General features: G+C 42.4%; 1 protein-coding gene across 3 annotated transcripts in view; it reads left to right on the forward strand.

The window, feature by feature from the left end:
- The window catches only part of CNNM2 (cyclin and CBS domain divalent metal cation transport mediator 2), a 200,575-nt gene that overhangs the window by 142,785 nt on the left and 31,233 nt on the right, over window positions 1-26,557 (forward strand). For all 3 annotated transcript variants that reach the window (XM_077455286.1, XM_077455285.1, XM_077455284.1), the window contains 3 exons: window positions 14,649-14,786; window positions 16,951-17,120; window positions 23,299-23,392. In XM_077455286.1, coding sequence (XP_077311412.1) covers window positions 14,649-14,786; window positions 16,951-17,120; window positions 23,299-23,392 — 402 coding nt within the window. The remainder of the gene's footprint in view (window positions 1-14,648; window positions 14,787-16,950; window positions 17,121-23,298; window positions 23,393-26,557) is intronic.

Genomic DNA, 26,557 nt, shown 5'->3' on the forward strand with positions numbered 1-26,557 from the left:
TAGACCAAGGCGTAAATTTCTAAGGTTTGACCTCTTCCTTTATATTTTAATATATAGTGGTTATAGAAAAGAATCGTCCCCGTTTTAAAATAATCACATTATATTGTTTTGCAGCCTGAAATGAAGACAGACACTTTTTTTTTTTTTTTTTTATATATATTTTTATTAGAGTTTAACAGATTACAAAAAGCATATCAATTGACAGATTGCATAAAATATGAATGCCAAGTATCTAGTATGTCAAGTCTTAGGACAAAATCCAAACACTAGAGTAATCTGAGAGATAAGAAGAAAAAGAGGGGGGAAAAGAGAAGAGGAGGGGGGGGGGGAGGATGGTTGGGGGGATTGTGTGCCATCACTATTACCGCACAGTATAGTAAACCTCCTTTGCAGGGGGAACTGACAAACACAGTAAGCAAAATATCAAATACCCCTAATTACCACTAACAGTTGACAAGCTTATAACCCAATGAAAGTAGACCTGTGGGAGACCAGAACATAAGTGCAAGTAAATGAATGCTGAGTAGAAAGATCAACCGCCTATGAAGCGGTGGGATGACCAGAACAGTCTAAAGGATATCCACTGGGCTCATGGCGGAAAATGCACGACGTTGAGGGGGTGAGTAGAAAGATGGGAGGTCGGTAGCTTAAGCTTCCCCAAAGAGTTTGTGAGGTTACGTTTGAGGTACCAGTCGGTATATCTGAAAGGGTACATGATCGATGGAATGTCAGCAGGAGAAAACGAGTGTTCAATGTAATTTTTCCACCGTGAGAAGAACCGGGTAGTAGACTGGAGATGTGAAGAAATAGTGTCCAGCCTTTCCATGTAGAACAGGGAGAGAAGAGCTTGTTGTACTCCATGGAGACTCGGAGGAGATGAGGTGATCCAATGAGACATAATGGTAGACAGACACTTTTTACTTTTTATTTTATCCAGCTGTATTTACTTGGTGCAACTTATAACATCCACATGAAAGATATAACATCAACATGTCTGAAAAAAATAAAAAGTTGGAATTACAGAGTTGGAAAAAGGATCACCCCCTTGTATCAGTATTTTGTTGAACCACCTTTTGCTTTCATTACGACTTTTAGTCTGTTAGGATATGTCTACTAACTTTGTGCATCTAGACTTTACAATATTTGCCCATTCTTTCGAGAACTGCTTCAAGTTCAGTTAAAATTAATGGTGACCATTTGTGGACTGCAGTCTTCAAGTCATTCCACAGATTTTCATTGGGGTTTAAGTCTGGGCTCTGACTATGCCACGCAAGTACATTCACCTTTCTCTTCAACCACTGTGTGGTCATTTTTGCTGTGTGCTTTGGGTCATTGTCATGTTAGAAGGTAAACCTTCCCATTGACAACTTTCTGGCAGAGGCCTGCAGATTTTCCTCAAGAATTTGAAGATATTTTTCCCCATCTATTTTCCCTTCTATACTGACCAGTGCTCCAGTCCTGCTGGAGAGAAATTGGATTTCCACCAGACACAAAGGCACAGGGATGAACGTGACACGCCCAGCAAAAGCACTATGGCAGCAAAGGCATCCAGTGCTTCCATGCACCCAAACTGGCTTTGAAGTGTGCTGGGAAATCTTGTTTGTTCGTGATGTGCATTACTGTTCCATGTGCACCTTGCTTCCAAGGCCAGTTATAGGTTGGGGTGGTTGCCACTTTTTTGTACAGTTGGTTGATTTGGGTGAAGGGATACACTGGACGTCTTAGCTACCATTGTGCTTTTTTCTGGGCTTTACGTGCATCCCTGTGCCTTTAAGGAGAGGTGGGCTCCCTCCAGGCATGCTGCCCTTAATGTATCCATTCTTATATGTGCTCCTACCATGGACATTTAGAATAAGGACCACAGTATATACAGAGGTCCCTTGGCGTGGGCACTGCAGCTTATGCATATATTTGTAAATGCGTGCAAACAAAACCCTCTGTATATTGTGTAAATTGTTAGGGTCAACAGTTTGTAATGTGCTGTTGTGCCTTGATATAATCTGGGAATTCATATAGGTTGTCATAGTCTTTAGAACAGTGGTTCTCAACCTGTGGGTCGGGACCCTCTCGGAAGTCAAATGATGATTTGCCAGGGGTCACCAAATCCTGGGCTGTTCCTGAAGCCTGCCCCGCTCTCGCAGCCTTTTTACGGCCACCCAGCTGTGCTGTTCGCGGCCACCAACTCAGCCTCTTTGCAGCTGCCCATTCAGTTCACGGCATGGCTGGGGGCAGAGACTAGAGGTCAGCTGACTGGTGAGAAATGTGAAGTGGAAGGGGCTGGAGGAGTCCCTATAACCTGATTTTAGCATAGATGTCACTGCTACGAGACACCACAAAAACGGAGACATAGTGAGTAACACTACCTGTAAATATAGTGGCCATTAAAAGTCCCCACTACAGTTCTGTACTGCCACTCATCCCATTCCCCCCACCCGGGAGTAGGGTGGGAAGGAATAAAATAGAGAGAAGGAATAAAAATAGAGAATACTGGGAAGGGAGAGGGAAAAAAGAGGGCGGAGAAAAGAAAAAGGGAGAGAAAGAACAATAAAGGCGGCCAGAGAGAGGGATGGGGAAAAAAACAAGAAATTAGGATAGAGAGAGATAAATGGGAAAGAAAGGAGAACAAAGAGTGGTACATCCTAAAATGTATCATAAGTGGTTTTAATACTGTACGAGTGGAAGGGACTCAGGGAGCGTTAAATGTCTGTGGGTTAGGGGTGCAAATTACTTGACTTGCCTTGGGAGCTAACAACCCACGCTATAAAAATAATTTTACTGTTAGGTGTCCCCACAACTTGGGAAATGTTATCAAGGGGTCACGGCACTAGTAAGGTTGAGAACCACTGCTTTAGAATGTGGCAGGTACATGAATCTGTCTGTGTCTGCACTGAGGTCCAAGTGTCCACACTAGACACCCACCCAGTGCGCTTCTACCCTCCTTTCCTCCCTGGCCAATGGACCCATCACACTGACAAGCAAAATGGCCAAGAAGTGTTGGTTGTACTGTGGTTGGCGGATTCTGATGGGGAACTGAAAGACTAGTCCCTCATCAGGCCTGCTTTAATTTTAATTAAAAGAACACTGCAGTTGGTGGATCCATAGTCGCTAAGTTCTAACTCTCAGTTCCCCATCAGCCCTCTCCCACACAGTGACAAGCCATTTCCCAAATATGGGCCTTGCCATACTTGGATAGTTACATCACCAAGGCATTTCCTTAATTTGCAGGGATTTCCACTCACTTCCTGTTGTGGTTATGGGACAGGAAGTGAAGGTATATCTCCCCAATAGGACACAGCTGGAAACATGAATCGCACTAATGGAAGATGATTTTTACAAATCAGACTTTGTGTTTTCATAGAGATATTGTCAGAAACCATGACTCAGACTAAGACAAAAGTACAGTTAAATCACACCTGTTTGTTAAAAATAATAATAAAAAGGTAAACCGAGTAAACACATAGCCAGAGATCACTTCTGGAGCCTGGTGTTCTGTCAAAACAGACAATTCATCGAGTGCTCCAATCACGTCACTTCCGGTTACTCTAAATCATCAGTAAATGGAGATTTAGACGAGTTGCTGTTTTGACACAACATCAGCAACCGTATACACTCTTGTACATGATATGACAGAATGGCTAAGGAGGAAAAAGTTGGCCATGTTGTTGGTTTGTATCAGGCGGACTAACAATGTCCACTCATAGTAATGTGTACCGGAGTGTACACTTGTTGTGTTTAAAAAGAGCAAGTCATATACATCTCCAATTGCTGATGCTTTAGAGTAAACGGAAGTGACGTGATTGAAGAGCTCGATGAATTGGCTATTTTGACAGAACACCAGCGATTGACAGCTAAACACCCTGCATTGTTGCATGGGAGAAAGTCACATGACCTCCGCAAGCTTCAGGTATTAGCAGCAGCAGGAACTGTGGATATGGTGAATATTGATGGGAATAGTATTAAGTTTTAAACAATTTGTGATAAAAGAAAATGAAAGAAACGAATATTATAGCTATGCTATTTTCATTGGGATATAGAGTGCATCCATTATTAGAGGGTTACATTTTTTTTCTATCAAACCCAGCTGCAGCTAGAACTTTAAAAAAAAAGAAGGATTTAAATCTCTGTAAGGTTGTCATTACTGTCTGACTTTTATTGGAGAGGTTTCTTTTTGCTCCCTTTCTTGGAGTCAGAGGGACAGGAACTGATTGCAAATCTTCAATTGGAACATATATGGCAACAACACTTTTTAGTATGGGATGTAGTGTTCGGCAGGTGATCTGTCAAAATAACCAACTTGTCAAACTCCAACAACTTAACTTCCGGTTTCTTTAAACCATCACTAATTGGAGATTTATAGTTTGGAAACAACACCAGCAACCGAATTCAGTCCGGTGCGCGATATTATGAGTGGAGATTGTTACTCTGTTCCCGATACTAGCCAACAAAATGGCGGCCTCCACGGCGGTGACAGCTTTGTCCACATTAGCTGCTGTGCTGTCAAAACATCTAAATCATCTAAATCTTCCTGTACCGGACTGTATTCGTTTACCGGTGTTGTGTCCAAACAGCAATTTGTCAAAATCTCCAATTACTGATGGTTTAAATAAACCGGAAGTAACATAGTTGGAGTTTCTGAGAAGTTGGCTAATTTGACAGAACATGAGCCATATACAGATCAAAATTCTTTCATGCAAGCACGGACAGATAGTGTTGATGAGGGAACCCCTCCTGCCGATGCCACAATACGTTTGACAATATAGTGTATATTCTGTGTCCCTTACTCCTTAGGCATGTACAATATACCTCACAACTTCTGGTAAAGTATATTGTGTTCCCCTGTCTCCTGGTATACTGTGTGCCCATAACTCATGGTAAGGTATATTTATTTTCATAAGCTCCTGGTGAGGTTAATTGTGTGCCCCCAAGTCCTTTTATGGCATATTGTTTACCCATAACTCTTGGTGCAATATATTTAATGCTGAGGTATCCTGAGGAAGTATATTGTGTGTCTGTAACTCTGGGTGAGTGTACTCTGCTTAAGTGCCGGTTCACACAGGGGCGACTTATCAGGCAACCTAGCCGCCTGACAAGTCACGCTCCATTCTGTACTATGGAACCGTTCTAACAGGAGCAACTCAAGTTGCTCCAACTTAGAAAAAAGGTTGCTGTACTACTTTGGGACAACTTCAGGGTGACTTGCATCGACTTCTAAGCTGAAGTCTCATGCAGATCGTCTTGCATAGTCATGCTGTAAGTCGAGTTGCCCCTGTGTGAACCGGCACTTAATGAACCTGACAGCAGTGTCTGTGATGCTGACATTGCAATCTCTGCTCTTGGTATTTCTTGGATGATTATTTTTATGAAAGGCTATGCTTTTGCATCCAGGCTAAACCTGAATGTGATGACATATCTAGGAGATTTTTTTTATGAGGATTTTTATTCCTTAGGGACAAATACAATTGACCTGTAAGTACTGTACCTGTAAGTAAAATTTTTATGTTTTCACGCTAGTGACGGTGCAATGGATCCATTTTGTAATATACATGAATCCAGCTTTCTAGTTATAACCAGGGGGCACAGATTCATACATAAGCCGCAAGAAATTCTTAACAAATAGAATATCTAATTCGAGTTTTCTTTAACGTGTTTGATTAAGCAGTAATTGTGTTTCTGAATGTGTTACCCTGAATATTCTGTGATGGACTAACACTGAGTGCAACAATCTTAGGCAGTCCATAGATGATGCCATTTTCTTTTACTGTCAGGAAATCGCTTGATTCCCCCATTACCATTGACTGCAAAAATCCAGCATGCTAGTTGTACGCAAGTCGATTGATGGATCAAGTTCAGTACAACTGCCTACTCATAGATGGTTTGAACTAGCCAAGATTCAAACCACCTATGCCTGACTTTAGGCTGTCATGTAGTATAGTTGGGTTTCTCTTTTTGTTGCACATTGGTTTCTGTTATCTTGGCTCTTAGGGGTTTGCAATCCTCTATATGAATTTAGTAAATGGTTACTGTACCCAGCAGACAGACGAGTAGTCTATTTTCCCCCTAAAAGGCATGCATTACCCTAAATCTTCTTATTACACATACTGCCTCCCCTATCACTCTATAAACAGCACTAGATGATGGTAAACATTTCACAGCCTGTTCAGCATGGCCATTGTAACACCACATTTTCCAGAATTAATTTAGTGGGGGTTCACACAACCATGGTGGTTCACATCACCATACCTTTAACCACTTTCAGACAGGACCAATTTGCTGGTCAAAGACCAGACCACTTTTTGCGATTCGGCACTGCGTTGCTTTAACTGACAATTGCGCAGTCGTGCGACGTGGCTCCCAAACAAAATTAACGTCCTTTTTTTCCCACAAATAGAGCTTTCTTTTGGTGGTATTTGATCACCCCTGCGGTTTTTATTTTTTGCGCTATAAACAAAAATAGAGCGATAATTTTGAAAAAAACGCATTATTTTTTACTTTTTGTAATAATAAATATCCCCCAAAATATATAAAAAAACATTTTTTTCCCTCAGTTTAGGCCGATACGTATTCTTCTACATATTTTTGGTAAAAAAAATCGCAATAAGCGATTATTGATTGGTTTGCGCAAAAGTTATAGCGTTTACAAAATAGGGATAGTTTTATAGCATTTTTATTAATAATTTTTTATTATTATTTTTTTTACTAGTAATGGCGGCGATCTGCGATTTTTATTGTGACTGCGACATTGTGGGGGACCCATCGGACATTTTTGACACATTTTTGGGACCATTGTCATTTATACAGTAATCACTGCTATATAAATGCAGTGATTCCTGTGTAAATGACACTGGCAGTGAAAGGGTTAACCAGTGGGTGGCAGTGTAGGGGTTAAGTGTTCCTAGGGGTGTGTTACTAACTGTGGGGGGGTTGGGCTTTCATTTAGTGTACACTGATCTCTGCTCCAATCACATGGAGCAGAGATCAGCGTCACTAGTTGCTAGGCAGAATGGAAAAATGTTGTTTTTAGAGCATTTCCTCCATTCGGCAGCTCCGTGAGACGATCGTGGGGATGCCCGCAGCGATCGAGTCCGCGGGTCCCGCGACCGGACTCACGGGGGTCCCGACCAGCGCGGGAGCGCGCCGCCGGCGGCGCGCTCCCGATGGCACGGCGGCAACGAATATTGGACGTACATGTACGCCAATATGCCTGCCCGTGCCATTCTGTCGACGTACATCGTCGTGCGCTGGTCGGGAAGTGGTTAAGTTAGGGTGCATGGATGCTATTTTTTTTTTTTTAGGACTACGGGTACCGATACTTTATTTTATTTATATATATATATATATATATATATATATATATATTTTAGTACTCGCCAATATCAATTACCGATACCTATCGCAGCTGTTTTGTTTACACTTCAGCTGCCAGCAATTTTCTGCTTTTTTCAAAGTCGAACATGTAAATTTGTGTTACGGATGTAAAAATATTAATGAACAAAGCAAACAAAAAAAGATTTTAATTCTTAATAATTTATAAAATAAAAGTGAACAAAAAAAATCAGCAAGGAAATAATAATTAAATGGAGAGAGAGACTAAAGTTGATTAGCATAAATAAAGGGTTAATAATAGGTTAAACAGAGGAACATTTAATACGAAACAAACAAAACCTTTTTTTACTTGACAGGTTGCTTTAAACTGACTTAATCTGCAAATTGAAGGTATAGCTCCCCAATCTGACATCTGACACAAAAAGATCTACAAACACTGAAGCAGCACTGGCAGACATTGTCAAAATTAATATTGGTGTCATTTTTGCCATAGCTGTACATGTACACGGCTAAGTACCGCACATACAGACAGCAGCACACTGCACAGGCACTGTTACTACCAGACTGGCACAGGCACAGCATAATAAACCGATACTTGAGGGTAATGTTTATTTCTACAGTAAGAATAAGTTTACTGTAAGTTTATTATTTTAACAGTTCTAATTCTCAGATAAATTCAAAGAAAAAGTGCACAGTCTACAATAATGCCATTAATGTGCGGATTTACTGGATTATAACAGTTACTACTTTTTATCAACTGCTCTCTCTCTCCGCATTCGCAATGACAATAATAGAGAGAAATATCACACTAAAAAAACGTTACGGGTGGCAAGATCCACAACGTAAGGTAAGGCTCAAAGGCTGCCAATTTTGACCGTCCATTACTAATCTATTTTTCTTTTTCATTGGTGTGATATTTACTTATATTGTCAAATTTGTCAATGCTAAGAGGGAGAGTACAAGAAAAGTTGATAAAAAATGGTGGTTGTTACATAGTTGCATAGTAGGCGAGGTTGAAAAAAAAGACACAAGTCCATCAGGCTAGGTTCACACTATTGCGATGCGGGAACGCCGCGAATCCGCGGCGTTTTCCCGCATCGCTCACCTCCCGCCGGCAGTTCACACTGCCCTATGCGGACGGCTGGGGGTGTCAATGTTATGTTAATGACACCCCCAGATCCGTCGGCATATCGCAGTGCGATCTGCCGACTCGCACAGGAATCGGATCGCATGGTGTGAACCCCCATGCGATCCGATTCCGTTGCGGACCCAAAAAAGGGTCCTGTGCGAGTTTGCTGCGGGACAGCTGCGAGTTCAGCCATACTATCTGTATGGCTGAACTCGCAGTGCTACGGAGATCGGATGTGATTTGCTGTGCGAATCACATCCGGATCTCCCCCCGCAGCAGTGTGAACCCAGCCTCAAGTCTAACCTATTTGTGTGATTATATGCAGGGGTCAAGTCCTGGGGAAAAAAGTGTAGGAACTCCCACCCAAGATCCACTCCCCCCCCACCAAAAAATAAATAAAAAATGATACGCTCATATGCACAAACGCTTCAAAAGTGGTATTTTTCATCCAATTTTCGTATTGTGTGTATGAAGCATATCTGTTAGTACATAAAAAAAACTATTCTCAATAAACATAAATACTAATAATCAGCATTCATTCAATTGTACTTCCATGCAAATGTGAGCATCGTGTTCTGATCTTTAGTGGGGAATTTTATTTTGTATATAGAGTGTTTATGGGGCGAGTTTAAACTTTTTATTGAACAGAGTTTGGATAACACAGGGTTAAATGGAAAGGTCATAAATTAACTGCACATTATCTGGACAGAATGCTTGGGGAGATAGTGATGTGTTCCTGCTTAGGAGATGTATGTTAGCTTGGGGGGCTGCAATCTCTGCAGGGCTCCAACACACACTCGCTGCTATTCCAACCAAAGCTATTTCCACATAAACTTTCCTCCTGGCATTAAACTTTGCCAGGTATTGTGCTCAGCTTACCACCTGATGTTCCTCCCTCAGCTCACCTCTCTCCCTGCATGTCCTATGAGCAGAATAGCTGTGCTCCTCCTCTGGGTTCTCTAATCATATGGCACTGAAGATAGAGGAGGGGGAGATTCAGCGGGACACAAAGAGCAAGTATGCATGATGGGGGGGGGGAGGATGAGGAGACAGAAAATCAGGAGGGGCCGGCGGGGAGGAGCACATCACGAGAGGTCTGACTAAATACAATCTCTTAGCAGCAGGGACCTGATCTACCAGTCAGCTAGCTGTGATTGGCAGGTAGATCGAAGCGGAATCTGTCATGGGGCCCCCTACTGGCAATGCCTGAATGGTCAGGTGTGCGGCACTTACTATTGCAAGCTGTGTCGGCGGCTGCTGGTGTAGCACCTGCCATACAGCTCGCATACTTCAAAGTCTTGCAGGACATTGCTGCTAATGGGAACTGAGTTCCTGTTGTGGAAAAAGTACAGGAACTCCGTTCCTGTGAGTTCCCACAGGACTTGAGCCCTGCATCTCCCCCAATGTAATATTGGCTGAGCATGGAAGGGTATGGCTGGGTATTGGCAGAGTAAGTATTGGCAGGGTAAGTATTGGCAGGGTATTGCAGAATATTGGCAAGATAAGTATTGGCAGGGTATTGCAGATTATTGCTGGGTATTCCAGATTATTGGCAGGGCATTGCTGGGTATTGCAGAGTATTGGCAGAGTAATTATTGCAGAGTATTGGCAGAGTAAGTATTGCAGAGTATTGGCAGGGTATGTATTGCAGAGTATTGGCAGGGTGAGTACTGCAGAGAATTGGCAGGGTGAGTACTGCAGAGAATTGGCAGGGTGAGTACTGCAGAGTATTGGCAGGGTGAGTACTGCAGAGTATTGGCAGGGTGAGTACTGCAGCGTATTTGCAGGGTGAGTACTGCAGCGTATTGGCAGGGTGAGTACTGCAGCGTATTGGCAGGGAGAGTACTGCAGCGTATTGGCAGGGTGAGTACTGCAGCGTATTGGCAGGGTGGGTACTGCAGAGTATTGGCAGGGTGGGTACTGCAGAGTATTGGCAGGGTGGGTACTGCAGAGTATTGGCAGGGTGGGTACTGCAGAGTATTGGCAGGGTGGGTACTGCAGAGTATTGGCAGGGTGGGTACTGCAGAGTATTGGCAGGGTGAGTACTGCAGAGTATTGGCAGGGTGAGTACTGCAGAGTATTGGCAGGGTGAGTACTGCAGAGTATTGGCAGGGTGAGTACTGCAGAGTATTGGCAGGGTGAGTACTGCAGAGTATTGGCAGGGTGAGTACTGCAGAGTATTGGCAGGGTGAGTACTGCAGAGTATTGGCAGGGTGAGTACTGCAGAGTATTGGCAGGGTGAGTACTGCAGAGTATTGGCAGGGTGAGTACTGCAGAGTATTGGCAGGGTGAGTACTGCAGAGTATTGGCAGGGTGAGTACTGCAGAGTATTGGCAGGGTGAGTACTGCAGAGTATTGGCAGGGTGAGTACTGCAGAGTATTGGCAGGGCAAGTATTGCAGAGTATTGGCAGGGTAAGTATTGCAGAGTGAGTACTGCAGAGTATTGGCAGGGTATTGCAGAGTATTGGCAGGGTATTGCAAAGTACTGGCAGGGTATGTATTGCACAGTATTGGCAGGGAATTGCAGAGTATTGGCAGGGTATTGCAGAGTACTGGCAGGGTATTGCAGAGTACTGGCAGGGTATGTATTGACAGGGTATTGCAGAGTACTGGCAGGGTGTGTATTGCAGAGTATTGACAGGGTATTGCAGAGTACTGGCAGGGTATGTATTGCAGAGTACTGGCAGGGTATGTATTGCAGAGTACTGGCAGGGTATGTATTGCAGAGTACTGGCAGGGTGAGAACTGCAGAGTACTGGCAGGGTGAGTACTGCAGAGTACTGGCAGGGTGAGTACTGCAGAGTACTGGCAGGGTGAGTACTGCAGAGTACTGGCAGGGTGAGTACTGCAGAGTACTGGCAGGGTGAGTACTGCAGAGTACTGGCAGGGTGAGTACTGCAGAGTACTGGCAGGGTGAGTACTGCAGAGTACTGGCAGGGTGAGTACTGCAGAGTATTGGCAGGGTGAGTACTGCAGAGTATTGGCAGGGTATGTATTGGCAGAGTGAGTATTGGCAGGGGATTGCAGAGGATTGGCAGGGGATTGCAGAGGATTGGCAGGGGATTGCAGAGGATTGGCAGGGGATTGCAGAGGATTGGCAGGGTATTGCAGAGGATTGGCAGGGTGGGTATTGCAGAGGATTAGCAGGGTATTGCAGAGGATTGGCAGGGTATTGCAGGGGATTGGCAGGGTATTGCAGGGGATTGGCAGGGTGGGTATTGCAGAGGATTGGCAGGGTATTGCAGAGGATTGGCAGGGTATGTATTGCAGAGTACTGGCAGGGTATGTATTGCAGAGTATTGTCAGGGTATTGCAGAGTACTGACAGGGTGGGTATTGCAGAGTACTGGCAGGGTATGTATAGCAGAGTACTGGCAGGGTATGTATAGCAGAGTACTGGCAGGGTATGTATAGCAGAGTACTGGCAGGGTATGTATAGCAGAGTACTGGCAGGGTATGTATTGCAGAGTACTGGCAGGGTATGTATTGCAGAGTATTGTCAGGGTATTGCAGAGTACTGACAGGGTGGGTATTGCAGAGTACTGACAGGGTGGGTATTGCAGAGTACTGGCAGGGTATGTATTGCAGAGTACTGGCAGGGTATGTATTGCAGAGTACTGGCAGGGTATGTATTGCAGAGTATTGTCAGGGTATTACAGAGTACTGACAGGGTGGGTATTGCAGAGTACTGGCAGGGTATGTATTGCAGAGTACTGGCAGGGTATGTATTGCAGAGTACTGGCAGGGTATGTATTGCAGAGTACTGGCAGGGTATGTATTGCAGAGTACTGGCAGGGTATGTATTGCAGAATATTGTCAGGGTATTGCAGAGTATTGTCAGGGTGGGTATTGCAGAGTACTGACAGGGTGGGTATTGCAGAGTACTGACAGGGTGGGTATTGCAGAGTACTGACAGGGTGGGTATTGCAGAGTACTGACAGGGTGGGTATTGCAGAGTACTGGCATGGTATGTATTGCAAAGTACTGGCAGGGTATGTATTGCAGAGTACTAGCAGGGTATGTATTGCAGAGTATTGTCAGGGTATTGCAGAGTACTGGCAGGGTATGTATTGCAGAGTATTGGCAGGGTATTGCAGAGTGCAACTTAATAACACGCTAGTGACTAACCTGGTATCCTCTTCCCTTCTCGGGAGAGAAGTAAACTGGAAGCAGTGCAGCGGCTGTGGCCCCAGGAGGCCAGGACTGTTTGGCACTGGGTAGAGGGGAGGGAGACAGTCCGGATCCAAGCAGTGTGTGTCTGTCGCTGGCTGCACCGGAGGCCGTATGCGCACTGCCCACTGACTCCTGCCAGTGCGTGCCCACGTGTACGGCCGACGTCATGTGACCAGTTGCTAGACGCGGAGCGGCCCTAGCCTAGCAACCAGTCACTCGGGCGGCTGAGGAGTGGCGGACTACAGGCTGCATAGCCTTAGGCGGCTAATGGGAACGGCGTTTCCGGTGTGGAAATAGTACGGGAATGCCGTGCCCATGTGTTCCCGCAGGACTCGAGCCCTGATTATATGTCAGTATTACTTACATTGTATATCCCTGTAAGTTGTGGTCGTTCAGGTGCTTATCTAATAGTTATTTAAAACTATCGATGCTCCCTGCTGAGACCACCGCCTGTGGAAGGGAATTCCACATCCTTGCTGCTCTTACAGTAAAGAACCCATCTGCGTAGTTTAAGGTTAAACCTCTTTTTTTCCAATTTTAATGAGTGGTCACATGTCTTGTTAAACTCCTTTACGCAAAAAAGTTTTATCACTATTGTGGGGGCACCAGTACAGTATTTGTATATTGAAATCATATCCCCTCTCAAGCGTCTTTTCTCCAGAGAGAATAAGTTCAGTGCTCGCAACCTTTCCTCATAACTAATATCCTCCAGACCCTTTATTAGCTTTGTTGCCCTTCTTTGTACTCGCTCCATTTCCAGTACATCCTTCCTGAGGACCGGTGCCCAGAACTGGACAGCATACTCTAGGTGAGGCCGGACCAGAGTCTTGTAGAGTGAGAGAATTATCATTTTATCTCTGGAGTTGATCCCCTTTTTAACGCATGTCAGTATTCTGTTTGCTTTGTTAGCAGCAGCTTAGCATTGCATGCCATTGCTGAGCCTATTATCTACTAGGACCCACAGGTCCTTTTCCATCCTAGATTCCCCCAGAGGTTCTCCCCCAGGGTATAGATTGCATTCATATTTTTGCCACCCAAATGCATTATTTTACATTTTTCTGCATTGAACCTCATTTGCCATGTAGTTGCCACTCCATTCATTTCATATCTTTTTGCAAGGTTTCCACATCCTTTGGAGAAGTTATTGCCCTGCTTGGCTTGGTATCGTCCACAAATACAGAGATTGAACTGTTTACTTCATCCTTCAGGTCGTTTATAAACAAATTAAACAGGATTAGTCCCAGCACAGAACCCTGGGGGACCCCACTACCCACCCCTGACCATTCCGAGTATTTCCCATTTATCATCACCCTCTGATTCTATATGCTACTCCCCTAAAAACATCATTGTAGTCCTTTTTACTGAATAAGACCTATAAAGATTTAGGGCCTGTACATGCAATCAGAAAATTGTACAAATACCGCATTCAAATCGATCGTACAATATACTAATTGGTTAGTACACAGCTTTCGTCTGAAATTTTCTGAAGGGACAAACAAAACGTTTCCTATACGATTGCAGATCGTACGATTTTAGTTTAAACAGTATGGTTTTCGCCCAAAAATGCAATCCAAATACACTACAACACATGACATCACAATCATTTTCATACTTTAGTAGCGTCTTCATTTTCAATCTGGAATCTAGCATGCAAAAATTAAAACAGGTTATCAGTTGTCCAATGATCTCATCATGTGTTCTATGCACTCCAAAGACATGCAGGCAGGTTAATTGGCTTCTGTCCAAAATTGGCCCTAATATATGAATGGGGACCTTGGATTGTGGGCTCCTTGAGGGTAGGAACCGATGTGAGTGTGTAATGTACAGGGATAGGGACAATTGTAGACACTCACTCAGGTTAAACTGGATGGACTGGTGTCTTTATTCAACCTTACTAACTATGTAACTATGCTTAAACAAGATGTCAATTTAACTTGTGATTATGTAATAACGGCTGTAGATTTGAAGACTACACTTAACGATGTTGCTTTTTCTTTCCCCCTCTCTCCTTTAACTCTATTAGCTGATAACAGGACGAAAAAGAAAATCACACACCGAGAGAGGAAGCAAGATTTCTCTGCTTTTAAGCAAACCGATAACGAAATGAAGGTTAAAATATCACCACAGCTTCTCTTGGCTATGCACCGTTTCTTAGCAACAGGCAAGTGTAGCTTATCACAGTTTGAGATCGCCAACAATCTTGGCGCTGGTTCCTGACTGGAGATGGGAGGGTAGTGAAGGTTGGACTTGTTCCCAATGGTCCCCTCTGTTCCCGCGTACTTGCTTCCTGTGAGCATCTGACATTCTTTTCAAAACAAATGCAACATAGTAGCCAAGGTCAACACCTGTTCTCTAGTAAACTTTTTATCGCTACATTACAATCTATGCATCAAAAAATCATGTGAGATGTATTTTTATGAATGAAACTGAAAATACGCTTAATTGGAAACTGTTTTTCATCTGATTTCCACAAACCTATGTATGCAAGGTTTACATTTTATTGCATGACTTTAAAGGAAAGTGGTTGTAAACCCCTACATACACCCAGTGAAGTGACTAGCCTCCGATGATACACAGAGATGAAACAAATCCTCTTGCATAAGTTGTGTATGTTTATCTGCAGTCTTCTCTTCTCTGCATCCACTCAAGGTCCAGAATATATAAACTTGTCTGAGCTATCAGAAAAAAAGGGAGCGGAGAGCTGAAGTTATACTCTGCACGGCTCAGTGAGAAGATCTCCGAGAGCCCTGAGGCTGTCAGTCAGCTGGAGATCCCTCCCCTGTCACCATTTTTTTTGTGTGTCAGGAAAAAGCTGATAGCAAAGCAACAAAGCAGCAGACATATATAAACCTAGTGCTCTAGTTGTTTCAGATTGTTTCAATCTGCTTTGTTCAGATTTAATGTCTGTGGTTCACAACCGCTTTTAAATAAAAAAACAAAACAAAAAACTACTATTTACACTATATTAATAGCTATATAGCGTTAAATGAAGTAAAAAGGTATAAAAAAATCTATCAATGCCTGTTTGTTTTTAAGGCCTGCTACGCAAATAAACCTGGCCATACACTTCGATTTTAGAAAAAATATAAAAGATACCCCCATCACGCGTGTGTGGATGGATGAATCTCCTGCGTTGCCCTTTGTTGTCAGAGTACCTGAACAATGGGCACATCTGATTGGATGCGGCTGCTGTTCTGCTGACCATTTTCTACCTGGCTCCTTTGAATTTTAAGTCACAAGATGTTGGGTGGGAGGGGAGCAACAGGGCCACCCACTAATTGGGTAGTTCATTAGTAAATGGCTGAAATTCAAACCATGTATGGCCAGGTTTCATTTCTATGGCATGTCATTGGAGTTCCATCAATGAGAGTTCCAAGCCCCACCCTTGTGTCCCATCCAGTATGAGGGGTCCCAGTTGTTCTGGATAATGAATGCACCAAAAAAAGCAAGATATTGGCTCGACTGATAAATCATAATCTAGATATTTTGGAGAGGGGATTGTCAGGCCTTGCTGATATGTTTTTTAAGATTTCTAGCTCCTAAGTGGTCATGCATATCCTCCCTTCACTACTTAGTCACTGAGCATGAACAAGCATGCAGATTTCATGTATTGATACATATCTGACTGCATGATTTGTTTCAGATTAGTGACTCAGTAGGTGAAGATGAATGGACCAGTGCAATAGACATAAAGCTGGCACCTTAACATAGCTACTCAGATAGTTTGCCTTTACGGCTTCACACTGTGTGCAGTGACCTGCATTCTTTTCTGCACTGAATGAACCCAAGACGCTACAAGGGCATGCACATTGCATTCAAAATGAATGGGCTAAAATCACCCTGCACCAAACTGCATGTGGATTGCACAGTTACACACAGCGCGATCCTGTGTGATTCACATGCAGTTCCTAATGGGCAGTTTAAAGAAAAATCCCTGTTTACCAATTTTAATCTGCACGTTGTTGGATAATTGAACCTACAAATGTTTATATTGTGTAAACATTCTCAAATCCTTTATTTAATCAGCCTCGAAATGTCTGCACTGATCTGCTGTTGATACCATATATAATGGAGCTGCTTTGGAAGACTGGAGCACCGATCGTAGTAGCCAAAGTCCAGACATCATTGTCATAGTTCACATAGAAAAGTGAAATGAGAGATCATTATGGTTATTGGCCCCTTTGTTCCAGTTTTTTTTTTCTAATCTCGGTTATCTGTTAAGGTGTCATAAACTAGTTCCTGGAATAAAAAAATCTGCTTTGGGTAATTGTTCATACCCTCTTGGCTATGTGTGTTTAATTAGCTTTTGCTTTGTTTTTCTACAGAAGTGGATGCCTTTAGCTCATGTCAGATGTCAGAGAAGATTCTTCTGAGGCTGCTCAAACATCCCAACGTCATCCAGGAACTAAAATTTGATGACAGGAACAAGAAGTCTCCTGAATACTACCTCTACCAGCGCAATAAGCCGGTGGATTACTTTGTGCTTGTTTTACAGGTCAGGCTGGAAGTGGGGAGCTTTAAACCCTTTAACATTTTTGCCATACATTGGATTCTTTGATTCATTTACTGGAGTGTGTGTGTGTGTGTGTGTGTGTGTGTATGTATGTTTGTACATTCTATGATACAGGCAGCTTTATATATAGTTATATATAAAACAATCAAGATATATAACCTTTTGACTTGGTTTTAATACTCTAGGCATATACTGGGTACGAAGCTAGTAAACACCATTTATCAAAGGCCCAAAATGCTGATAAGATTCTTTGGTATCTAGCAGTAAGAGTAGATGTAATTATCAGCTGCAGCTATATCACCATGTTTGATTGTAAAATACAATAAGGATTTATAAAGATTTTCTCTAAATGTAACCTTTGGACCTTTATCGCTGATTAGATACTATCTGGCCTTGTACTGCCCATTCTTAGTTCTCAGTTAACAAAATATACATACTGCTGTGCTCAGGTCTGCTCCATCTTCTGATATTTACACGGATGAGTTCAGCTAAAAGCACTAAAAGCTGTTTTTGGTGTTCAGTTCTTGTTTACAAGTATTCAGTAACTGAGAATTGGATGTGTGTCAGAAACCATGAATCAGGCTCAGACAGAAGTACAATTAAATCACACTTCTTTATTAATAAAAATAAAAAGGTAAATAGAAAAAGCGTAGTCAAGCATAGCCAGAGTCCAGTAATCAGATTGGGTAGTCAGCCAGGCCAGAAGTCAGGAATTCAAGTAGAGCAACAGCAAGCAGGATAAGGAGCCAGGAGGGATGTCAACAAGCCAGTCTTTAAACAAACCGCAGGAGATGGTTTCTAGTGATGTCAGTGATGAAGGTGAAGGCAGAGGTGAAGTGAGCTGGAAGGCTTTAAGTAGGCAGGTCAGGTGAGCATCATCAGGAACAGCTGGTAACTGTGGAGAGAGATGAGAGCTGGCAATTAGCCGACAGCTGAGCGGTCAGCCCAGAGAAGGAAGGGCTAAGCCAGCCCTGACAGTGTGTGATTGCTGCATCTGACAGTTCAAAATTAGGTTTTAAAGCTGAAATCCTAGCAAAGGCTGAATACACATTTGAAATGTGTTTTGTACATTCTTATATGACTTACTAAGATTTGTAATTCTGTTGAGCCAGTTTTGTAATCCAGGCACCCCTTCTAGGCAGCTTAGCCAGGCCCAGAACCTCTTTGCAGACTATATTATACTGCAGGTAAGCATTACAGCATGATCTAGCACCTGCCTCAGACAGTAATTGTACAAAAGAGCAGTAACTAGCACATAGTTATCCCCCATCATAAGCATTTTCCCTGTAAACCATATAACGGCGATCAGTTGAGAATGCTGTCTCTCCCTCTGCAGAGTGCTTTTTTTGCAAGGGATTACAGGAACTGATCTGACATTGACCTGTACAGTGCATATGCTCACCTGCATATGTTCACCTAAACCCTGACCCTATATATAACTTCCTTTCCTTATGCTCCCCCAGCATTCTGTTTTCCAGCAGCATCAAAATCAATCAAGTTGGTGCTTGCATATAACCTTCTCCCTGAACCCATGCACTTGCTTTTGTGTTTTGAGTGTGTGACATCAGCCCCCATGTCAAGAAGTGCTGGGTATTCAAATTCATGTGTGGTTGTGTAATGTAGCTCTATCATTGCTTGTAATGGTTTTAGTTATGCACATGAAAGCGAACTGCTTAATATATAACCTTAACAGTGTATGTTTATGATTGGAAAATGTTCCTAGGTTTACTTTGTAATTATTAATAAGTAGCTGCCCACATTTGCCTATATAGGCTTTGCTCTTCTTGTACCTTCCTGTACCTTGCCAGCCTCCTTATCTCATAGAGCTTATACTAGGCAGGATCTCGCTAACTGAGAACAGTGGACTTTCTGTAGGGTCTGTAAAAAAGGCCCATGATGTACCCAGGTAGACATATTGACACCCATGTCGTCCTGACAGCCTAGGCTACTTTAGACTTTAGATCACACAAGAAAGCCATATTTAATTTTTATTTGCAAGGAAATTTCTTTACTTAAAAATTTTAAGTGGTAAATTTGACCTGTACTTTGTTGATTCAGGTTATGTGTACATTTCATTGGCAACCTATGTGGCTCATGTCCAAAGTTAAAAAAGCTATAAATAATAGGAAAAGAGCTTATAAATATAAAAATGAAGAAACACCAGTATAATTTAAATGTTACAAAGAATATAACAGAATTTGTAGAAAGGAAATCAAGGCTGCAAAAATTCAAAACGACAGACAGATTGCAAAAGAAAATAGAACAAACCCCAAAAATTCTTCAAATCGAATAATAGTAAAAAGGTCAGGTTTGAGCATGTAGGCACTTTACAAAATAATCTAAAATGGGTGATCAGGGACAAAGAAATTTATTAAATACCTTCTTCAGCTCATGGAGAAGCTCAAGTCTATAATGGGGATGATATTGACACAACCCCAAATGAACAATTCTGACTCAAAACTGTTTTGGTCCAGAAATATTTAAACAAGGTAAAGGTGAAGAAAGCACATGGGACAGATGGCAACTACCGATGTGTCCTAAAAGAATAGAGCTCTGTCATTTCAAAGCCATTGTTTCCAATTGTTAGATACTCTTTAATGACTGCAATAGTACCACTGGATTGGCGTAAGGCCAATGTGGTGCCTATATTTAAAAAGGGATCATAGTCTTTAACAAGTAATTATAAACCTATTAGTTAAACTTCTATAGTTGGGAAGATACTGGAGAGTTTAACTCCTTTGCATCCGTGCTATAGCCAAATGACGACTACATTGCGGACCTATTTTGCTGGGACGCCATTGTATGACGTCCACCCCTTTGCACGCTCCCCGCTGCCCCCTGTGGGTCGCTCGCGCCACACTCTGTGATCACCGAGTCAATGAGACTTGGCTGATCACAGATCGGAGTAAGGGGCCGATACTGGCCCCTTACCACATGATCAGCTGTCAGTCAATGACAGCTGATCACATAATGTAAACAGAAGATCAGTAATCTTCTTTTTTTTCACAGAAGCCAATCACTGGCTTCTGTGAAAGGGACATCGGTCCTGAAGAGGAAGAGACAAAGCCACATCATCTGTGCCCACCAGTGCCGCCTGCAAGTGCATATCAGTGCCACCTATAAATGCCCACTAGTGGTGCCAACCAGTGCCACCTAGCAGTGCTGCCTATCAGTGTCACATACCAGTGCCCATCGCTGCAACCTATCAGTGCCCTTCAGTGCCACCTGTCAATGCACTTCAGTGCTGCTCATCAGTGCCACCTCTCAGTGCACACCAGTGCCACCTATCAATGCCCCCTATCATTGTCCACCAGTGCTGGCTTATCAGTGCAGCCTATCGGTGCCCATCAGTGCAGCCTCATTAGCGTACATCAATAAAGGAGACAAATTACCTGTGTAAAATGTTATAACAAAATAGAAAACAGTTTGTTTTGTTTTTATTTCAAAATTTTCAGTCTTTTTTTTTTTTTTTTTTACAAAAAATAAAAAACCCAGCAGTGAACAAATACCACCAAAAGAAAGCTATATTTGTGGGGAAAAAATAAAAATTCCCTTTTGGGTACAGTGTTGTATGACCAAGAAATTGTCATTCAAAGTGGGACAGCGCTGAAAGCTAAAAAATTGATCTTGGCAGGAAGGGGGTTTAAGTGCCCTGTAAGCAAGTGGTTAATAATAGACCTATAAAAGATAAATAATAAAAGAGCAAGATGAGTTCTTGCTAGAAAAAATATATTAAGCAATAGTCATGGATTCATGAAAAACAGAAGTTGTCAGACAAAATTTTTTTATGAGGAGATAAGTAAAACCTTAGACAAAGGTGTGGCTGTGGACCATATGCTTGGATTTTGCAAAAGTGTTTGACACAGTTCTTGACACGCTAATGTGTAAGGTAGTCTACAGGTTTTGAAAGATCAGTTTGTAAATGGATAGAAAACTGGCTAAAAGACCATAATCGTAGAGTAGTGGTTAATGATTCATACTCTGACTGGTCTAAGGTTAGTAGTGTACCCCAATGTTCAGTGTTGGGACCTTACTTTTTAATATTGTTATAGATTATATAGGGTCTGGGATTAAAAGTACAATTTCAGTGTTTCCAGATGACAAGCTATGCAGTAGAATAACATCCTTACAGGATGTCTCCAAATTACAAGCCGACCTCAGTGCTCTGTCTAATTGGGCGACTAAGTGACAAATGTTATTTAATGTTGAAAAATGTAAAGTTATGCATGGGGGGGGGGTGGCTAAAAACATAAAAACATGCGTGCATCTTACATACTAGGAGGAGAACTGTTGGGGGAGTCGATGATTGGAGAAGGAGCTGGGTGTTCTGGTAGGCTTAATAGCATGCAATGCCAAGCTGCAGTTTCCAAAGTGAGCAAAATCCTTTCTTGTATTAAGAGGAGCATGGACTGCAGAGAGAGAGAGATAATTTTGCCCCTGTACAAATCATTAGTAAGATCTCATCTGGAATATGCAGTTCATTTTTGGGCACCAGTTCACAAAAAACAAAGTGCAGAGAAGGGCAACCAAACTGATAAGAGGCATGGAAAGAGCTCAGCTATGAGGAAAGATTAGAGGAATGAGATTTATTCTCTCATGAGAAGATGCCATTAAGGGGAGATATAATCAATATGTATAAATATGTAGGTGTTCCATATAGTGAACTTGGTGTTGAGTTGTTCACTTTAAGGTCATCACAGAGGACAAGGGGGCACTCTTTACATCTGGAGGAAAAGAGATCTAAATCTCTAAATGCACAAAGGCTTATTCATAGTAAGAGCTGTGAAAATGTGGAATAGACTCCATCAAGAGCTGACTCTGGCCAGCTCAGTAGGTTGTTTTTAAAAAGGCCTGAATTCTTTCTTGGAGACCCATAATATAACTGGATACTAATATTTATAGGTGGAGTTGATCCAGGAAATATCTGATTGCCTCTTGGGGGATCAGGAAGGATTTTTTCCCCGTTAGAGCAAATTGGATCATGCTTTATTGGGGTTTTTGCCTTCCTCTGGATTAAGTGTGGGTATCGAATTGTGACTATAGGATTGTATACGTTTTTTCTTTTTTAACCTTCTATTGGTTCCCTCTTTTTTTCAACCTGACTATGTAACTATGTAAGTCAACTTTAAAGGCCCCTTGTCATTAGGAAAATGCATGGGCTTCCATGAGCATCCACTGCAAAAGCTAATATACTTGACTGCTTCTGGCTTCAATTCCATTGGACTCGCAGACCTGGGACAAAAATGTAGCAAGTGAATTTAGAACTCCTGATCTGTGCACAGTTTCCAGATGAATGAATGAAATACTTGTATAGCGCACAATGCGAACTGAATCGCCTCTAGATCTAGTGAATGAACCTGGCCATAGATTTTTTTCTTAATCAGACAGCCAGCTGGTCAAAAAAAGATGAATAAAATGGGAGGGTCATAACCCCTGTCGGTTTATTTTTTGCCATCTGTGTCGTATTGGGGAGATTTACTTTCACTTCCTGTCCCATTGCCAAAATAGAAAGTGAGCTGAAATCCCTGAAAATGAAAGGAATCCCTTGGGTACCCCAGGTCACCAGAACTAGTTACCCCATTGGAAGATTTCCCCTCTATTACTTTTTTGGGGACAACCCAAAATGTGGGGTTTTCTTTTACTTTCGCTTTCAGTAATAATGGTAAACAGGACAAATGGGGAGGGTGAATCTCCCTAACAGGGGCACAGACAGCAATTAAATGCTAATTAAATAGGCGTTCTAATTCCCCACACACAAAATTAAAAAAAAAGTTTTTAGCTTTTAGTTGTACTTTAAATATAGATATTTGGAAAATAACCAGTAGAGGCACGAAGTGCAATTACCCATTCTCTTCTGTAACCACTGTTCAAAAAAGAAATCTGCTAAAAAAACATACACACAAAATAACGTGCAGCACACTTTCACGCTTTGATATTTGAGCTCCTCGCTGTGTTAGATGGTGTGTACCACCAAAAAATGTGGTCATGTGTTATAGCAATCCATAATTTTCAATTCTGCACTAAAAACTGATAGCTGGAGAATGAAAATATGATTCCTTACAATAGCTGTATTCAGATATATATTATAATTCAGTGCGTTTTTCACAATGTTTCTACCCACATGTCCCTGATGAAGAGACTAATTCCTGTTCATCCGCAGGGGAAAGTAGAAGTGGAAGCGGGAAAGGAAGGGATGAAATTTGAAGCCGGTGCCTTTTCCTACTATGGCGTGATGGCACTCACAGCATCTCCAGGTAGCACTGTCTTTTTACAGCTGTTTCTGCTGCTGACTTGCATCAAATTTTTATGTAATGTTATTGTGGAGCTGTAAGCCTCTATGTAGGTACATGTTATGTGCTGTGTATATCTAACAAAAATGACATCAATCATCAGTATGTAAATCCATTTATACAAGCATGAGGTGCATGCTATGTGGAAAGCTTGAAGTGGAATCACAGGCATTAAAGAGTTTCTGCAAAATTAACTAATCATCTTGAAAGTGCCTACTTACAGTGTTTGTAAAGGTTCAAAAAAAAATGTCATACTTACCTGATCTGTGCAATGGCCCTCCCTCCTGCTAAGTGCCCCCATAGCAAGATGCTTGCTCTGGGGCACTTGTGTATGCTCACTCCCGAGCCGCCGATGTGTGCCTGAGACGCACAGAGCGAGAGTTTGCACCACTCTGTCCTCACCGGCATTTGTTGAGAGCAACGGGAGCCAGTGGTCACTGTTGGCCCTGTGGGGTGCGCCTGCCATGAAAGTCCGTTCGTTTTGAACGTGATGACGTATAATGAGACTAGACAAGGAAGTTCAATAGCCAGTAGCTGCCCTTGCGTCGTATTTGGTCCATCGGACCAGCATACAGACGAGCAGTTTTCCCGATAGTAATTGAGTTCCTTGAACAGATTTGAAACATGTTCTATTTCTAGGTCCGAATTTTTCAAAGAAAAACGATCAGACTATCCGGGATGATTCCGTCAGACCTATTCTGCCGGAAAGTCCGGTTGCATGTACGTGGCATAAGGACTGGTGTTAACGCTTTATTAGGTAAATTGCAATTTTTAAGTTATGCTGTGTCAATGAGAGCATGTAACAAATTCAAAGTAGGTGTTATCCCAGTTTGGCTGCAAAAGTGCAAATACACTTTGTTATTGCTGCTGGTATCCTCTTCCGTTACAGTCACTGGTTCTGGGTCTGGCAGCTGCCAAACAAATCCCAGTGCATCCATGGCCAATTTTCGTGTGATCATAAAATTTGAGTGATCAGGAGAATTTTCTTTTCCGTGACAGGAGGTGGAATGGAAGGCTTGGTTGAATTTCAAAAGCAATGGTGGCATCATCGGATTACAAAACGCAAACATTTTTAATTTTCGAATGACAGATGGTTCGGACTTTGGCACATGTATGGCCGGTATAAGTAAATAAAGTGGATCTGTTTACTTTGATCCTGACAATCCTGCTTTTTACTTTCCCTTACCCATGATTGGGTATTTAGGTTGAACTGTTCACTTAATTTGCCAGCATACTCTTTCCTAAGTGAACAGCTTTTAGGCTGGGTTCACACTAGCGCGAATTGGGTGCAGGTTTCTCCGCATCCAATTTGCATGACAGGAAATTGTGACTGGCTGTGGAGCAAATTGCACAGGGGTCCTGTGCGACTTTGGCTCCGTTTCAGGTGCGAATTCAGGCAAAAATTCGAGCCTGATTCCTCCCTGAAACAAAGAATAACCCCTCATGTGAGCCGCTTGCGATCTTGGTGTGAACCCAGCCTTACTCTTTGGTAATCAATCCCATTGTGTTGAAGGAACATGCTGCATGTGGCATTTTGGGTGAGTTGACCTTCTGTTTTGTTCAAGGCAATTCACATAGGGGGCTATTTCCGAAAGGCAAATCCACTTTGCACTGCAAGCGCACTTGGAAGTGCAGTTGCTCTAAATCTAAGGGGTAGATTTCAAATGAGTGGAAGCTCTGTTGGTTTTATCATCCGATCATGTGAAAGCTAAAATACTGTTTTTTATTTTCCTTGCATGTCCCCCTCAGATCTACACTGACTTTACTTCCAAGTGCACTTTTAGTGTACTTGCAGTGCAAAGTGGATTTTCCTTTAGTAAATAACCCCCATATTGTCTTACAGCACAATTCAGCAAAACTACATGGCAAATATATAAACTTTTAATTCTGATGTGAAAGCTGCATTATGTAGATCACCTACAGACATGCCAGTGTACACTTTTGCTGCGATTTGCTTCCATGAAGACTTCCAGGCATCTAATGAAACCCATCACGAGTTACTAATAATATCCAGCGAACATTACAACTGACAAAATTAGAAACTTTCCTAAGTCAAATCTATATACAGTGCCTTGCGAAAGTATTCGGCCCCCTTGAACTTTTCAACCTTTTGCCACGTTTCAGGCTTCAAACATAAAGATATAGAATTTAAATTTTTTGTGAAGAATCACCAACAAGTGGGACACAATTGTGAAGTGGAAAGAAATCTATTGGATATTTTAAACTTTTTTAGCAAATAAGAAACTGAAAAGTGGTGCGTGCAAAATTATTCGGCCCCTTTACTTTCAGTGCAGCAAACTCACTCCAGAAGTTCAGCGAGGATCTCTGAATGATCCAATGTTGTGCTAAATGACTGATGGTGATAAATAGAATCCACCTGTGTGTAATCAAGTCTCTGTATAAATGCACCTGCTCTGTGATAGTCTCAGGGTTCTGTTGAAAGTGCAGAGAGCATCATGAAAACCAAGGAACACACCAGGCAGGTCCGTAATACTGTTGTGAAGTTTAAAGCCGGATTTGGATACAAAAAGATTTCCCAAGCTTTAAACATCCCAAGGAGCACTGTGCAAGCGATCATTTTGAAGTGGAAGGAGTATCAGACCACTGCAAATCTACCAAGACCTGGCCCTCCCTCTAAACTTTCAGCTCAGACAAGAAGACTGATCAGAGATGCAGCCAAGAGGCCCATGATCACTCTGGATGAACTGCAGAGAACTACAGCTGAGGTGGGAGAGTCTGTCCATAGGACAACAATCAGTCGTACACTGCACAAATCTGCCCTTTATGGAAGAGTGGCAAGAAGAAAGCCATTTCTCAAAGATATCCATAAAAAGTCTTGTCTAAAGTTTGCCACAAGCCACCTGGGAGACACACCAAACATGTGGAAGAAGGTGCTCTGGTCAGATGAAACCAAAATCAAACTTTTTGCCCACAATGCAAAACGATATGTTTGGCGTAAAAGCAACACAGCTCATCACCCTCAACACACCATCCCCACTGTCAAACATGGTGGTGGCAGCATCATGGTTTGGGCCTGCTTTTCTTCAGCAGGGACAGGGAAGATGGTTAAAATTGAGGGGAAGATGGATGCAGCCAAATACAGGACCATTCTGGATGAAAACCTGTTGG

The sequence above is a fragment of the Lithobates pipiens genome, unplaced genomic scaffold (assembly GCF_037356315.1).
Source record: "Lithobates pipiens isolate NorthernLeopardFrog02 unplaced genomic scaffold, aLitPip1_a1.2 Scaffold_25, whole genome shotgun sequence".
Classification (NCBI taxonomy): Eukaryota; Metazoa; Chordata; class Amphibia; order Anura; family Ranidae; genus Lithobates; species Lithobates pipiens.